At 40.1% G+C, this 16,375-nt stretch overlaps 1 protein-coding gene across 4 annotated transcripts in view; it reads left to right on the top strand.

Moving 5' to 3' along the window:
• The window catches only part of LOC134814411 (uncharacterized), a 54,258-nt gene that overhangs the window by 24,397 nt on the left and 13,486 nt on the right, over positions 1–16,375 (top strand). For all 4 annotated transcript variants that reach the window (XM_063822508.1, XM_063822507.1, XM_063822506.1 and 1 more), the window contains exons 20-22: positions 1,200–1,336; positions 1,846–1,960; positions 7,995–8,141. In XM_063822508.1, coding sequence (XP_063678578.1) covers positions 1,200–1,336; positions 1,846–1,960; positions 7,995–8,141 — 399 coding nt within the window. The remainder of the gene's footprint in view (positions 1–1,199; positions 1,337–1,845; positions 1,961–7,994; positions 8,142–16,375) is intronic.

Below are 16,375 nucleotides of genomic sequence, written 5' to 3'. Positions count from 1 at the left end.
GTCACAAGTTACATGGTCCTTAACCTAGGAATTTGGGATTAATCCAAGAAGTCTAAAGATCTGTAGACCACTTACCACCTGAAACACAGGGTTATTCAAAGTTAGGAGATTCAAATGGCTCTCTGTGCATTATTAGTCTGAGGCTAAAAGTGCTCCGTAATGATTATTGAGCAATAATAAGTATCCTTGTATGTGATAAATAAGACCTGCAGTGAGCTCTAATTAGCTAATTCTAAAGATCAACTATTATTATATATAACATTAGCTCATTGTCGGTTAGATTCCAGGAATTGGACGAATCCGCGCCATCCGCTGGTTAATAGTCACATACCATCTGACTTTATAACAGTTTACTGGTTGACTGGTTGAGTATTGGAACAATGCAGGAGATATCAGACTTTAAAAGGCAGGAGGTAGTCCCAGGGCATGTATGAGGCAGGATTGTCATGGTTGATGGTATGTGGGTAATGTTGGCTGCTTGCCCGGTATGCTGGCTGCTTGCCCGGTATGCTGGCTGCTTGCCAGGTATTCGGGATATTGTCTGGTGTTGTCAAGGTACTGAAGGCAAATCATTACTGTCATCCGTATTAAAATAATGTATTTACAGCAGCAGGGTACGTACCTACTTGAATAGTACCCCTTGAATATTCGTATATTCCCTATAAATCTCTAGTCAGCGCGGTAAGAGTTCCTGGAGTGCCATTATTTTTAGAACATTAAGTCAAACCCGGAAATTTGTGTCCGTGAGGGGTCTCAGAAGGAAAGGGACAATCATCCAAAATAGATTATGCTGAGGAGCTATATTCCTCAGAAACCACTTAGAGGACACGACATGCTTCAATATATATAATATATTATATAATGTTGTCTGTGAGGTAACGTAAACGCATTATCTTTACATTTGTTGGGGGATATTGAGAAGCATTTGGAATATTTGACTGTGAGCGCATGTTCCGAATAAACGCAAAATCATTAGTTATAGTTATATGTTATTAGTTATAGTTATATGTTATAGGTTTGGACCGCAGCTTTCAATTGGATGAATCTAGAAGAATTGAAAGTCACGTATTTGTCTTTATCCAGGATTATTATCATAATCAGTAGCATACGATATAGACTAATCTTTTAATCTGAAACGATTGAATTAAAGATTGAATTAGATTACGGATTTAAAATGATCAACAACTTCTCCCTTTCAGTCACCCCCTGTACAAGACTGAGTTGTTCTACGATCTCTACCTCCAAATGGAGGACCCTGCAGCTAAAATGCCAGTTATTATCGGAGTGAACGAACACCACTTTGTGGTTGTGGACAGATTCACTAACGAAATTATCGGTAGGTTTGGTTTCATACCAGCTTGCTTTGCCGATAATCGATAGGTGCCGCTCGGCACACGTGCTTAACTGCACGTGCGCTTTACTGCACGTGTGCTTTACTGCACGCACAGTACCACGGTATAGCGCATGTGCTGTTGTTGTGTGTGTTTGAGCAGTGCTTTGCCGGATTTGAGGCTATGGTTGGTGCCTGGTGGCTGGTAAGGACAGTTTTTAGATAGAGATCTTGATTTTCGATGACCGTTCCATATTCCATAAGTTGAACTGTTTATTTCACTATAATGAAGTAACTATGTATATTATTAGTATAATATTAAATGTAACTACTTCAGAATTATTAAGTGACTATTAATTAACGAAAAAGATGACTGTTGCAGAGCTATTAATAGTAAATATTAACTATTAGATAACTATTAAATAACTATTAAGTAACTATCAAATAACTATTAAGTAACTATTAAGTAACTATTAAGTAACTATTAAATAACTACCATCTTTAAAAACCTACAGGTCACCACCCATTGACGAACCTAGAGAAGCCTATACAATGGTTCACCAAGCCTTTCGATAACGTCTTGTGCGTGTCCATGGATCAGGAATATCAGATTATCGGTCAGAATCCTAGGTGAGTGTAGACATCAAATATTAAGTTAATTATCGTAATTAATTATCGTAATTAATTAGAAGATATTATGTATTTTAAGGCTTGTAGTTACGATGTAGCTCTGAGTTAACCAAACTATATATTCAAGGAAGTCAGAAACGAAGCTGAAGATACTTAAATTGTTTTATTTGATGATTTCTTTCAATAAAAGTTGTATTATTTATCTCCCGATCCATGATCCATCCAAACCCCCCCCCCCCCCCCCCCCCCCCCCCCCCCCCCCCCCCCCCCGGCCCTCTGCTCATATCGAAATGAACTTTGTTTGGAATTGACGAGAAATCTTTCCTCGGTTTCTCACTGAGATTCGTGCAATGATAATTCAATCTCAGCCCTTCTCCATTACCTGCCAAACAATGTATCGCGGAATTATGAAGCTTCAAAAAAATGTGTCAAATAGGATTAATTGAGGATAACCTTGTATTATCAGGAACTTCTAATTAATCCCATTAATGCAGTTTCTGCGCGCTCCGCCTCGTGCAGCTATTCGAAATAATTTACTGAAATTTCTCACAATTCATTCTATGCTAGAGTTGAAGATTGGCACTTGTTCATGTATGCAGTGTGTTTTGTAGTGCAAGTTTTTTGTTAAAAACAATTAGTTGTGCAGAACATTATAATATGTTCAATGCACTGTGAAATTGCATGTTGAAAGTTGATTTATATATGCACAATGCACATTGCACACATACAATGTTGTACCTAAGCCACGCGAACCATATGCTCGGAAATTCAAACTATAGATGTGCATGCTATAGTGTGTGTTTTCGGCGTTACTATTTGATGTCAAGCCAAATTTATTGGTCACTCCAATTCAATAACTCCTAATAACTCATGATAACCTGTCAAAAATTGGCTAGTATTTGGGGGACATAATATGCTTGAAGGAAGCCTATATAGAATATTATCTTCAAACTCATAACTTCGGCAAGATGTTGTATTTAAAATTGTACATAATATTCATAAAAATTATACAATATGTCCATTGTCCAAGCGTTCTGATTTCTTTCTGTATTTCAAAATGTGGTTAATACTTTTGAATAATCTTGAATCGCATCATACCTATTGACGAACAATTTTGCCATTATTTTGAGTTTTGAGTTTTGACTGCATAAGATTTTCAGATTTAGCAATTTATGATATTTAAAGCATTGATAATGTTTTCAATATTGATAAATCACATAAATTTGTTTCAAGCCTACAATTATCATTGAAATCCATTTATCGCAGTGCAATGATTAACACTTAACAGTTTATTAAAATCTCTCAAATCGAACTTTTTCCAGGATTATGTCTGAACATTATGACGAAAATCACAACGGAACAGATACTCAGTATCCTGAAGAAGAGGGATATTATTACACTTACCCACCAGAAAGAGCACTAGTTAGTGTTGGTTACCCACCCCAATCAGCAGCAGAAAGAGCACTAGTTAGTGTTGGTTACCCACCCCAATCAGCAGCAGAAAGAGCACTAGTTAGTGGTGGTTACCCACCCCAATCAGCAGCAGAAAGAGCACTAGTTAGTGTTGGTTACCCACCCCAATCAGCAGCAGAAAGATCACTAGTTAGTGTTAGTTACCCACCCCAATCAGCAGCAGAAAGAGCACTAGTTAGTGTTGGTTACCCACCCCAATCAGCAGCAGAAAGATCACTAGTTAGTGTTGGTTACCCTCCCCAATCAACAGCAGAAAGAGCACTAGTTAGTGGTGGTTACCCACCCCAATCAGCAGCAGAAAGAACACTAGTTAGTGTTGGTTACCCACCCCAATCAGCTGCAGCACGAACTGAACATGATGTTTCTCACCCTTACCCACCAATATTACCAGCAATATCTGCCACAGCTGCAGTGCCATCTGAAGAAGTATATCATGTACGTCATGATCGAAATAATTGGCACCCTTCTAGATCAACAGCAGCTCAGTTTGAAGCCGACCATTATCCTGTCAGTGATAAAGCTAATCATTACCCACCAAGTTCAGTGCCTTCTCCTCCGAGTTCAGTGCCTCCTCCTCCTCCGCCCAGGGACTCACAACCATCAGAATCATCACAAGCTCTTGTTGTTGTTGATGCTGCTGCCTCTGTTGATAGCTCAGACTTTGCGAAAGGTTACGGGTTTGTGTATTCTTACCCCGAAGCTGAAGAAGGCAGTGCTATGCAATATGAAGGGGGAACATATTACGAAACTGCTGAAAATCAAAGACATCACCATCAAACAGTGTACCAAACATCGGACCAAGTTTACCCTCCATCAGAACACCCTGAGAGACATGATGGACAGTATGTTCACGAGGGTTCAAATCACTACCAAGACAATACAAGCGTGGTTATTCCTGCAAGCCAGACAAAATCCCTTGCCCCAGTCGCTCGACAATATCAGGAATTAACCGACCATGCTCCTGGTAATCAGCAGGGTTATGGTTATCATGGTAATCTGCATCATCCTGCACAGCCAAAAAGAAGGATGGTCGCTCCACCTAGCAATCAGGCGGTGGAATACCAAAGATATGAAACGTTTAGCTCATCAAAGGTAGAATACTCTGAGTTTGGTACAAAGATAACGAAGCAGTATGATATCAAGCGAGTGAGTGGTGCTGGAGGAAGAGGAGGAGGAGGGAGAGGTAGGGGCCGAGGTAGGGGCCGAGGAAGGGGCCGAGGCCAAGCTTATGGTACAACGGATTCATTTTCAACCCAAAATGTTGGTACTGCTCCTGCAAGAAAGACCGAAAATGGTTTCAGAGGAGCAAACACAACAACTGTCTGTGGAAGAGGACAACTTCCCCAAGCTCATTCTGTTACCTATGATGAAGGGGTCGCTCCAGTAGTTAAGAAGTCAAAAGATGCGTTTGACCAGGGATATGATTTCCAACCAAGATCAAGAGGTCCACCCTTTGAAGATATCAATGAAGACTTAACACCCGCCTTTTCTGACAGTTCTGAGGAGGTCCCTATTGTTCCTGTATGGGCTAGAGCTCTCTCTAGCAGTGTTCTTAATAAACAAAAAAAACGAGGTCATAGAAGTGGTAGAAGAATCCAAGAGAGTAAAGCATTATCAAAAGCATGGGAAGAAGGATCACAATATGTACCCTATATTGCAACATGCGCTGGTAAGCACCCTGCTCTGGCTGTCAATGAGTTCTTTACAGGAAACAGAATCTTTACTATAGGTGATAATTTTGCGGAAAACTTGTCTCAAAGATATTTATTGAACCGCTTTTTTGTTGGCATTATCCTCCCTTCTCATAATGACAGGATGTTTTATGGAGTTGCTGTTAATGAGAAGATAGCTAAGTATGAAGTGTGTGCGGTTGCTCTCAAAGGAATGAATATAAGAGGCTGGCAGGCATTAACTGATCATTTAAATTTAGGAAGTACGAAAGACAAAATGGCAGAGATGCATTCGTTTAGGGAATTAGTGCCTTTCGAGCTGAAAACAGATAGTGGAGAATTTCTTGATGTTGTTACATATGCACAACGACAATTTGATGTTGATGTGCTTGAATTTGATGAACCAATTTTGATCTCAACCCATCCAAAAGATTCCATTTACAAAGCTACTGTTAAAATCAAAACTTATACCTTTACGGAAATCGGAAATAGTCCTGAGGAAGCTAAGAGAAGACTTGCATGGACGATCATAAAACTAGTTGAAAACAAAGACATGAAATTGAGACTGACCGGTGGATTAAACCGATTGAATTCAACTGATGCTGTTAACGATATGGACTTCAGTATTCACGATCAAATAATGTTCATGGTTTTCGAAACCATCGCAAAGAACACCAAACATCTCCCTTCTAAGTTCCTCGATTTCTATAACGTTGCCGCTGTCCTGCTCTTGTCAGGCGACTTTGAAGAAATAGAGAACTACAAAATGGTAGCTGTAGCTACGGGATCTAATTGTGTCAGTAAACTAGGATTTAAAAAAGATGGATCTGTTATTCATGACAGCAATGCCGTGGTGCTAGCCGTTCGGGCGCTCAGATCATACTTATTTGATCAGCTTAACGAAGAAGACAGCATTTTGGAAGCGTCTGACAGTGACGGGTATAAATTCAAGTTAAAGGACCAGTACAAAGTAATCATGGTTATGAACTTTGCGCCGCCCGGTTGTGGTGATATCTTGGTTAACAAAGACGACGGGACACCTGATTCTGACCTCTGTCAATTACGAACTCTAGCTATAGACAACTTTATCAACTGTAGCTGCCAGTTTAAATACCTTCCTTGTCAATCTGAATCTTCCCTTTACTCCGATACAGAAAAGCATTGTGTCGCATCTCCATCAGATAAAATTACAATGCTAAATATTGCTGGTATCAATGGTGCTTTGCTGGCCCAGTTTATTGAACCTATTTATGTTGACGCATTCAGCATGTCAAAGGTTGGAAAGTATTACAGATCAATCAACGCTATGAAGCAAGCCATTTACGAGCGAATTTCGGAACAAATTTACAAAGACCTTCCTACTCCCTTCACTTTGTACGAACCTACCTTCAGATTTGTTAGTTTCATTGGATCGAAGTCACGTGATAATTTAAACGATCAGCGTATCAGTGACTACTCAGGGTGGATTAACTGCTGGGGTGAGGAGAAGGTTTGTGAGGTAATCAAACAGTCGAGGGGTCTAGCTGTCACTGACATTCCAGAGCGTCTTATTGCAAGAAAGGATTTCATAAGTGATGCTGAGTATTATAGCTGTAAAGCTGAGGAGGCAAGGAATGTTGAAGCTTCGTTGAAACCTAGTCAGCTTAGTAAACAATCTTTCTTTAAAAAGTACAAAGATTTCTGTGGAAAGATCGGGAAAACAATTCCGGACTCCTATTTCGCATGCAAGGATTTGGCTGATGATTATCATCAGGTAAAGTGTGCGGTGAAGAAAGCGTTTGTCAGTGCCGGATTAGGAACGTGGCCTGAGAAACATGTTAACACTGACTGTTTTAAAATTCCTGTTGATGATATTAATTTTGAAAAGGGTAAATTATTGGATGATAAATGAAGGTGTAGTTTAATAAGTGTATTCATTTTGAAGTTAGCTTATTTGGTCAAGCTTAAATTTTAAATAATACAGCTGAACTGTACTACCTATAATATTTAATACATATTTTCATTAAATTTTTACCGAGTAAAGTTAATTTCTTAAGTCCCAATATTTCAGACCTTGTCGGAAGTTTCATGTTAATATTATTTTACTGCGGCAGTTAATCAATTAAGCGCTTTGTCTTGCTTTCTATCGGTACAGTGTGGCTAACCTGAAAACAGCACGATTTTCCTTCTGCTGTTTTCAGAATTGACGACGCGAGTTTATGACTTTACAATGATTATATACTGTGAAATGTTGATTTATACATTACCACACGCCTAAGGTGACGTTACTCCCCGCTCAGCCTTACCACAAATATCTGCTACCTCTAAGAATGCCTTGTGGATGACTTCTAGGTAGCATATTTCCGAGTGTCGTGTCAGTGGCCGACATATAAAGCTGATAATTTGAAGCAAAAGAGGTGTTGAGAGGCCGAGTTGGGCTAGGTTAAGGCCAGGCAGTATGGAATTGTAAAGTGATAAAACAATTGCCGTGAGGTAATGGGTGAACTCCCTGCGAGGAGTGTTTTGTGTTATCTCGTGCCCTTTTAATGTGTGTAGCTGTAATGAGTTAAATTGACTTGAAACTCGATTCACGTGGTCTATTTATTCTATAATGCCATATTGTATTCAATTGTGTAATCAGATTTCAATCGTTTGCAATGATGAATGCATTTTTATTTTTTATTTTGCAATTACAGAACTGTTAATAGTAAAAACATAATTTTACAATGCTTATATAGATTGAATGTGTAAGAATTCGAATGAAATCAGAGTAAATACTTCTCAATAAGCGGTATTCTTTGTCTCATAGCTCTCAACTAAGGTGCTATAACCATTAACCATGTTTTTAATACACTCAACCAACCATTTAATTAATTAAGTTAATCAATTAATTAACAAGACTGTTATTTCAGTGACATTGAGATTCTAGCAACACTGATGATTCAGCACATGGGAGGGAAGATTGAAATAATAGACAACATGTTCTATGTTGATGATGAGGACTTCAGTGATTCAGATAGGATTGTAACGAATAATCGTCACTCCTGGCATGCCAATACGTGAGTTTATCTTTTCTTGGTATATACAGTAAATTGATTTGTCAGTTTGATTGTTTGATACATTTTTAAGTTTCGATGAATGTATCGGGATATAGGACACAAGGGCTGAGGACACAAGAATTGAAGTCAACGTATAAACAAACTTTGAAATCAAATTGTTTGATGTTACAAGTTTATTATTGGTTCTTTATTTGGGACTGTGTTTGGTTCCACCCTCAGACCCTCGTGTCCACTGTCCATGTTACTATGTTAACTCTTAAAACGAGTATCATGAGATCCGCCCTCATTTCCATGAAGCCATGAGTAGTGCCCTAGTATCCTTCGCCCTAGTGTCCTCCGCCCTCGTGTCCTCCGCCCTAGTGTCCTCCGCCCTAGTGTCCTCCACCCTAGTGTCCTCCGCCCTAGTGTCCTCCACCCTAGTGTCCTCCGCCCTAGTGTCCTCCACCCTAGTGTCCTCCGCCCTAGTGTCCTCCGCCCTAGTGTCCTCCGTCTTAGTGTCCTCCGCCCTAGTGTCCTCCACCCTAGTGTCCTCCGCCCTAGTGTCCTCCACCATAGTGTCCTCCACCCTAGTGTCCTCCGCCCTAGTGTCCTCCACCCTAGTGTCCTCCGCCCTAGTGTCCTCCACCCTAGTGTCCTCCGCCCTAGTGTCCTCCAACCTAGTGTCCTCCGCCCTAGTGTCCTCCGTCCTAGTGTCCTCCGCCCTAGTGTCCTCCGCCCTAGTGTCCTCCGCCCTAGTGTCCTCCGCCCTAGTGTCCTCCGCCCTAGTGTCCTCCGCCCTAGTGTCCTCCACCCTAGTGTCCTCCGCCCTAGTGTCCTCCGCCCTAGTGTCCTCCACCCTAGTGTCCTCCGCCCTAGTGTCCTCCGCCCTAGTGTCCTCCACCCTAGTGTCCTCCGCCCTAGTGTCCTCCGCCCTAGTGTCCTCCACCCTAGTGTCCTCCACCATAGTGTCCTCCGCCCTAGTGTCCTCCACCATAGTGTCCTCCGTCCTAGTGTCCTCCACCCTAGTGTCCTCCGCCCTAGTGTCCTCCACCATAGTGTCCTCCGCCCTCGTGCCATATACCCCTTCTAGGCAAAGTGCTTGGTTGTGGGCAGTGATAATACCGCGGTACTTTAAACTTACCAATGTGTACAAAATCATATCGAGAATTGAAAATTATGATGTATCGTTTATTCTTTTAAAAAACTTTGAAATCAAAACCATGATAATACCCTGCTGTGGTGCTTTAAACTAACTTCCAACTGTCCCATTGTTATTTTATACACTGATACACTAGCTGACTGGATCTTATGTTGTTAGGGTAGAATGTAGAATGTTGATGTATAAAGTTAACGTAACTCACGTTTATTTCAATTGTAACGTTATTATATATATATAATATTTCAGTTGTTACGTGTCCTCATAGGATCTTTAATCCTTCGTGTTAGTTAGATTGTTAGATTGTTAGTTATATTATCTTCTTCTTTTCTATTAACTATCTGTTACATTGATGTTAATGTTTTTGTTTAAATTTTAGATTGCAAATTATTTTTGACGACATTGTTGATATGTGGCCTTTGAGTTCATTAAGAGAGTCATTGGCCTTATTCAGCTTATTAATTTGAGGTCGAAGATAATTAGAATTAGTCTGACTGCTTAACCGCCGATGTGTCCAACTTTAGTTTAATAAGTATAATAAATTTTATAATACATTTTATTCTAGTAGTACGCTGAGATATTTTTGAAGATGAATATTTTTAGAAGAATATTTTAAGAAAACAGATACGTTTTGAAAATCTACTGGGGCCAGTATTTATGAAGGTCTGGGGGACTACAAAATAAAACTAATCGACAGAAAAAAATCTAGTTTGATTTGATTTAAAAAAAGTTCCATTATACAATGCAAAAAACCAAAAATAATTTATCATGATTTTGCCTCCGTTTTTTTTGGTTTCACAATCACCAATTTCCCTATTCTTTTTTTTAAAAGAACCTAAAAAGTTACAACATCATACACTCTCGTCCACGTTAAATCTGCTCCCAATCACTATTAGGACACCTGACATCACCGAACCTAACGACCTGCACAGTAGACGTTCTAGACAGATATCCGTCCATTTAATTTCAGGGTCGCTCTTTCTCGCCAGAGCAGAGAAAACGAGCAGTAAATAAGTCATACGTACTATTTATAGGTATTATTCAAACTTGGGTAAACTTTATTATGAATCCTGCTGCTTAAATTCTAGAGAACTTAAATGTTTGGTTTATTCTGAGGAACGAACATTTTTTAGGCTTTTTTAGGCTTCGCCTGTCAGGCAGTGAATGTGACAACTAAAGAAGTTTTAAATGCACGAGCCTAAGCATGCAAAATTTACGCAGTAAATGGATGCTAGGTTTTTCCGGTTCTCATTAAAAACCTAGCATCCATTGAAGTAATTAATGTTGGGGGCTTGTCACCCTTAAGCTACTAAAATATGGCGAATTGTAATGATGTTGAGTTAGTATAATCATAAGATTAATGGTGATAATGAAAACATGAAAACGACGTATCTCGAGGCGACCCGCTTGTGACTCGAACAGTTTCGACTTTTTACGACCATCCACAAGGGAGTACCACATAGCAGATTATAATAATACTCCTCAATTATATCAGAAATCTTATAAATCTGGATTCTTGTGGGGAGATGCACATTTGTTTACTTTTAAGGGTAAGTATCTGGGGGGGGTGTAACCCAAAAAAACCCAACTCCTACCCAAGAAAAGGTAATACTGGGATTGGGTTTTTTTGGGTTTTTTTGGGTTTTTTAAACAAAATTTAAACAAAATTCTAGCCATTTCATTAATAGTATTGAATGTGAATTATTTCCCACTGAGTCTTACCTACGTGTTGTTCTCATGTCTTAACTTAATAGATAGTTTGCATAGTATATAAGTGTGTTTATAATTATATTGATAGTATGTTATCACGATAGCAAACAGGATGTCTCGTTCATTGAGATATAATCCATATATGAATGCACAAAGTGGAAATGTGCCAAACGTGGCAAATGTGTTCTCCTGTCATGGAAGGAGGCTATGACGAAGGTCAAGGGCCAGTCAAAGCACATGACTTAAATTACTTGACTTAAGGCGGCTTCAGAGTCCGAGTCTCGATGATGTGTCTCCAAAGCTTTCTGTCCGCCATAAGCTCCTTAATCTCCCCAGTGTTCTTGAGTCCAGTGTCACTTATTAGGTTATCGACGAAGGTGAGCGGTGGTCTACCCCTCCCTAGGTTCCCAAAGGAGAAGTTGGTGTGCTGCCAGGTCATCATGTCGCTGGATGTGCCCAGCCAACCTCATTCTTCTGGCCTGTATCTTCGAAATAACTCTTGGGAGTGATCCAAAGACCTCCTTGTTGGTGCGATGTCCTATCCAGTCCACGTTTAGGGCCATCCGAAGCATTCTACTGTAACATCCGTCTATTCTTTTCTTCAAAGATTCTGTTATTGTCCACGTTTTCGTTCCATACAGGAAGATTGATTCAACCGTAGCTTGAACAGACGGATCTTTAAATCTCGGCGCAAATTGGACCTCCATATAGCCTACATTTTGTGGTAGGCAGCCCATGCCTTGGCCTTGCGTAACCTAAAGTCGTGCTCCGTTGTACTAAAATCCTCAACTTCTTCTAAGGCATGTCCGTCCTTAGAAATTATTGTGTGTGGCTCCTCTCCTACTAAATTAACTGTAAGATGCTTGGTTTTAGACAAAAAAGATTTCATGCCTCTTCATCAGATGAGGCTTCTGTAGGACTGTAGCATGTGATGACAGTGAGCCTGGGCTTTCCATTAAGAGACATGGTGAGGATCCTTGCGCTGTAAGATTTTATAACTTTATAAGACTTATAATAGCCTCATATGCGCTGCTGTCCTCGTCAAGATGATTTCTACTCTCCCATTAGAAGCGCCAGCTGCGTTTCTCCACGCAGATGAGATCACTGGATGAATCCCTTTGTTCATCTTTTCTATTCTGGTATTCTCAGCAATCAGCATGCACTACCCGATGTTCGATTCTTGCAGGGCAAGGATGTGCAGCTTGCTTCGAGAAAATAGTTCTGCAAGTTCGATGCGTTTGTGCTGTTCTCTGGCTGTTCTTATGTTAAATGTGCTAACCTTAGCAGTCCTTTTACATGATACAATACAATTGATGTTCATATTTTTTGATGTTTTCTTGTTTGACTTTCTGTAGAAATAGGTTGTCGTGTTGTGGAGACCGAGTCATCAGCAAATAAGGGGCTTTAACCCTTAAGCTGTTGATAAACTTCATCTTGACTTTTCAGTTGGCTCACAATCCTGTGCAGTCCCCTGCACATTGGCAGTGGATTACAAGCTATGAAGAAGGGAGTCTCAAGGGGTAGATAACTCCTTCAAGAACACTATAGCTTTGAAGGAGAGGCTTTCCAACCATCTTCTGACGGAGCAGAGAGTGACGAAGCGGAAACAGATGATGAAGAAGAGGAAGTGGAGGATATTGACTCATCAGAGGAATGGGCGAAAATAGTAACTGTGTATGGTGATGCTCTGCATCATGATACGGCTGTTGAGGTTTGCCTCAATGGAGGGCGAGATCGAATGCCATCCCAGTCAAGATTTTAGCGACTCCAGGGCCATAAACAAGCGAAGATATTACTTAATATCACATGTGATCATGCAGCTGATGGTAACTGCAAGATTCTTTCAGTTGGAGATAGAGCATGGTTTCTCGTTAAGCGGATGATCAGGAAAACGGAAACAGAGATCGTGAAGGTAAGAAGAAAGGCTTTATTCCTCTCGTACCGGTTGCGGTCAGGTTTGGGGTCATCAGTGAGTTGCGTCCCTACTAACTCAATTTGCCATGGCCATCGAAGTGAGCATTACATATGGCTGATATCATATCTGGATGGCCAACTTCTTCTGAGCACATCAGTGAATAAAATACTGCTTTTGGGTGATATTTAAGCGATTATATTTATTGTGATGTTGTAGTGATGAACCACAACAGTGATGTTGTACTGATAATTGTTTTGCTAGGTGCCTACATGATTTTATTTCCTTCAAATGAAAAATTTGTAAAAAACCCAAAAAAACCCAACTCCTACCCTGAAAAAGGTAATACTGGGATTGGGTTTTTTTGGGTTTTTTTGGGTTACACCCCCCCCCCCCCCCCAGTATCTGTTCAGCAGGAGAAAGAGGTGATGCACATTTTGTTTTATGGAACGCTTGTAACGCTTGTAACTCCTTCTTGTTACCCCCCTTTGAAGGTGGGGAACGAACGTGTATATAATGTAACACCGAGTCTTATATTCGATAAGAATGGTGATTATAATTTAATGTAATAATAGATGAGGATTCTCGTGGGGATGTGAGGTACATTTGTTTACTTTAATAGTAAGTACCTGTTCAGCAGGAGAAAGGGGCAAGGTCAAAAGGAAATCGCAGCACTTGTGGAATCGCGATTTTTCCCATTCTCCGCGACAAATTTGTTAAGTGAGATTTGCAGAACTATCTGTCGCTGGCTGTCGAAACAATGTCTAGCGTCACTAGCGCTGTCTAGAGCTATAGAGGTCCATCGTGGCTGTCGATGTTAACGTTTATTGTTCATGGAACACTTGTTCATGTTTTTGTATCGAAGCATTATGAAACGCAATGATCTTTGATTATTATAAATATCAAATTTATATTACTATCGTCTTTACTGCTTGTGTAACCAAAACCATGTCCTAGACGCTAGTCTAAATTTGCCCTCGTTCCCGTTCTTGCAGATGTCGTGCTGCTTCTATCTTTCTATGTTAAATATATATTTTCAACCGTGAATAGTAGAAAATTTCATTTACTTTTTTAACTTCCCCTTCCCTTTATGGAATGGAAATTCTACTTCAACAATGCCCATGCTACTTTTATTAAAGCCGCATAATAAATATTTTAAAACATTGCGCAGTTCAACCAACATATTACTAAAGTATCAAGGTTAATATTCTGTTCATGTTCGGACGGTAAGCACCACAGTCAGTTGTTGGAGGAGCAACCTAAACACTGTCAACATCAGTTGCCTATCTTAAACCCGGTGTTTTCGTACTCTGCTCTTCACTCAAGTTGCAAAGCTGCAATAAACATATTGCAACGAACATTTCTCTCGGAAAATTGTGTTAGTACCTGTTCGATCAGTTAAGGTGACGATTGCCTCGATCTTTCGGTTTCAGCTTAACTCCCTAGGCCCTAGGTCATGAGTTGAACCGAAGGATCGAAATATATGTTGGTTGTTGCTCGTATTAACTGTAAAACATTAATTTTGAGGGATAAGGAAGTGTTTGTGGGTTCTGAAACCTAGTTAAATCGATTTCTCGTGCAATTTTAGGTCATCAAGAACAGTCATCAAAATGAGTTAACAACAAGGTCGATTTCTCGGTTATTTTTAAGCTTTCGTTCAGAAAATAATTCGGGACCTACAAAGGGGGGTAACAAGAAGGAGTTACAAGCGTTCCATAATACAAAATGTGCATTACCCCTTCGCTCTTTCTCCTGCTGAACAGGTACTTACTATTAAAGTAAACAAATGTACCTCACATCCCCACGAGAATCCACATATATTATTACATTAAATTGTAATCACCATTCTTCTCGAATATAAGACTCGGTGTTACACGTTCGTTCCTTTTTTATAGATCATCACTATTCATTAGTAGAGCCGAGTTTTCAAGTGGCTTACTCGTCGCTTCACTCCGCATTTGATTTTACTCTTCGTGTATTAGATGTGGAATCCCTCAATGTACTGTTAATTTGTTTTGGACAATTCTTTTGGATAAACAGAATTTTTAAACTTGCGAACATACTTTTTTTCTAATCGTACATACTTAAACAATCATATTATGATACATAGTTTCTATATCTTTTAATAGTAATTTCTACGTTGAGTCTATTTAGTCCGACACTGAACGGATTGTTTCGCTATGTGTAATATTTAGTTTGCAGTGGAAATTTAGAAAATGTTGCAGTCAGGTTGAATATATGCACTAAGGGTATTTAGATTACGCTGATAGCCATCTCTTAGGTTTTGTCATGGGGTTCGACATCCGTTCCAGAAACGTAAAGACTGGTCTCGTATTGTCTTCGTGCATGTTTACTCTGATCCTCCTTTTAGTCCTGAATCGTGATGATAAAACAGGTACAACATTGAAGTCAGAAACGCTAATCTCAGAAATACACAAGTTCTCAGATGACTCAGAACTTACTGTCGACGCTGACCAATCAGAAGATGACTCAGAACTGCAGGACCGAGTTTCAGAACTGCCAGAACGAGGTTCAGAACTGCCGGAACGAGGTCCTCCTGATTCTAACAGCCCCAATTTAAAACCTCCTTCTCAACAGTGGGCTCGTGCTCAATTTTACAAGACTATGTCTTTCTTGGGTTGGGAATATACTCCACCGAATGATTGGGAAAAATGTGGTGCGAGAACCTATTTTTTCCCTAAGGTAAACACCATGTTTACTGGAACACCAAAGACAGGTTGCTCGAACTGGCTGATAGCCCTGTTGGGTGCGGAAGGAGAGCTAGACAAAAACGTCAACGGACAGAAAGTGGCATGGGTTCATGGAGGTTCCTCACAAAGGCACAGAATACAAAATATGGCTGAACAGTATGACCGCACAGTTCTTGATAAAGCGTTCAGCTTTACTGTTGTTCGAAATCCATGGACTAGATTGGTGTCGGGCTACAGACAAAAGATATCAAGCGAGGAAACTCAAGGTGGCGAGATGAAATTTGCGAGGATGAAAGTTTTGTCAGAAATTCGGGGCATAACTGACCATAAATTGCTTGAAGGTTTATATCCAACTTTCGAGGAGTTTGTGAGGTTTATGGTCAGAAGGAAGGGTCAGTATGACCGTCACTTTCATCCTCAAACCATTGAGCTGTGCATACCATACGCAATGTATGATGTTATCGTGCCCCTTGAATATTCAGCCACTCTCAGTCAAGAAGTTTGGAGCAAGATTAACGGTTCGGAAACGTCTCTTTTAGGTTCTTATGACAAAGCTTCTGATCCACGCCTGCAAAGTTCTGCTTTGTACGCGAAGAAGTGGTTATCCGAAATGGACCCTGAAATAACAGATCAGTTTTACAATATTTACAAAGGAGATTTTATGTTAATGAACTACAGCAATTTTACCCATCCGGATTTCCCTCTTCCCCTACATAGCCACTCGACTTAAAACGTTGGTCTCCGTACGAATACATCATTCTAATAA

The sequence above is a fragment of the Bolinopsis microptera genome, chromosome 4 (genome assembly GCF_026151205.1).
Source record: "Bolinopsis microptera isolate Bmic1 chromosome 4, MBARI_Bmic_1.0, whole genome shotgun sequence".
NCBI classification, from domain to species: domain Eukaryota; kingdom Metazoa; phylum Ctenophora; class Tentaculata; order Lobata; family Bolinopsidae; genus Bolinopsis; species Bolinopsis microptera.
Note: the sequence above shows the minus strand (reverse complement) of the source record. Positions and strands in the feature narration are given on the sequence as shown.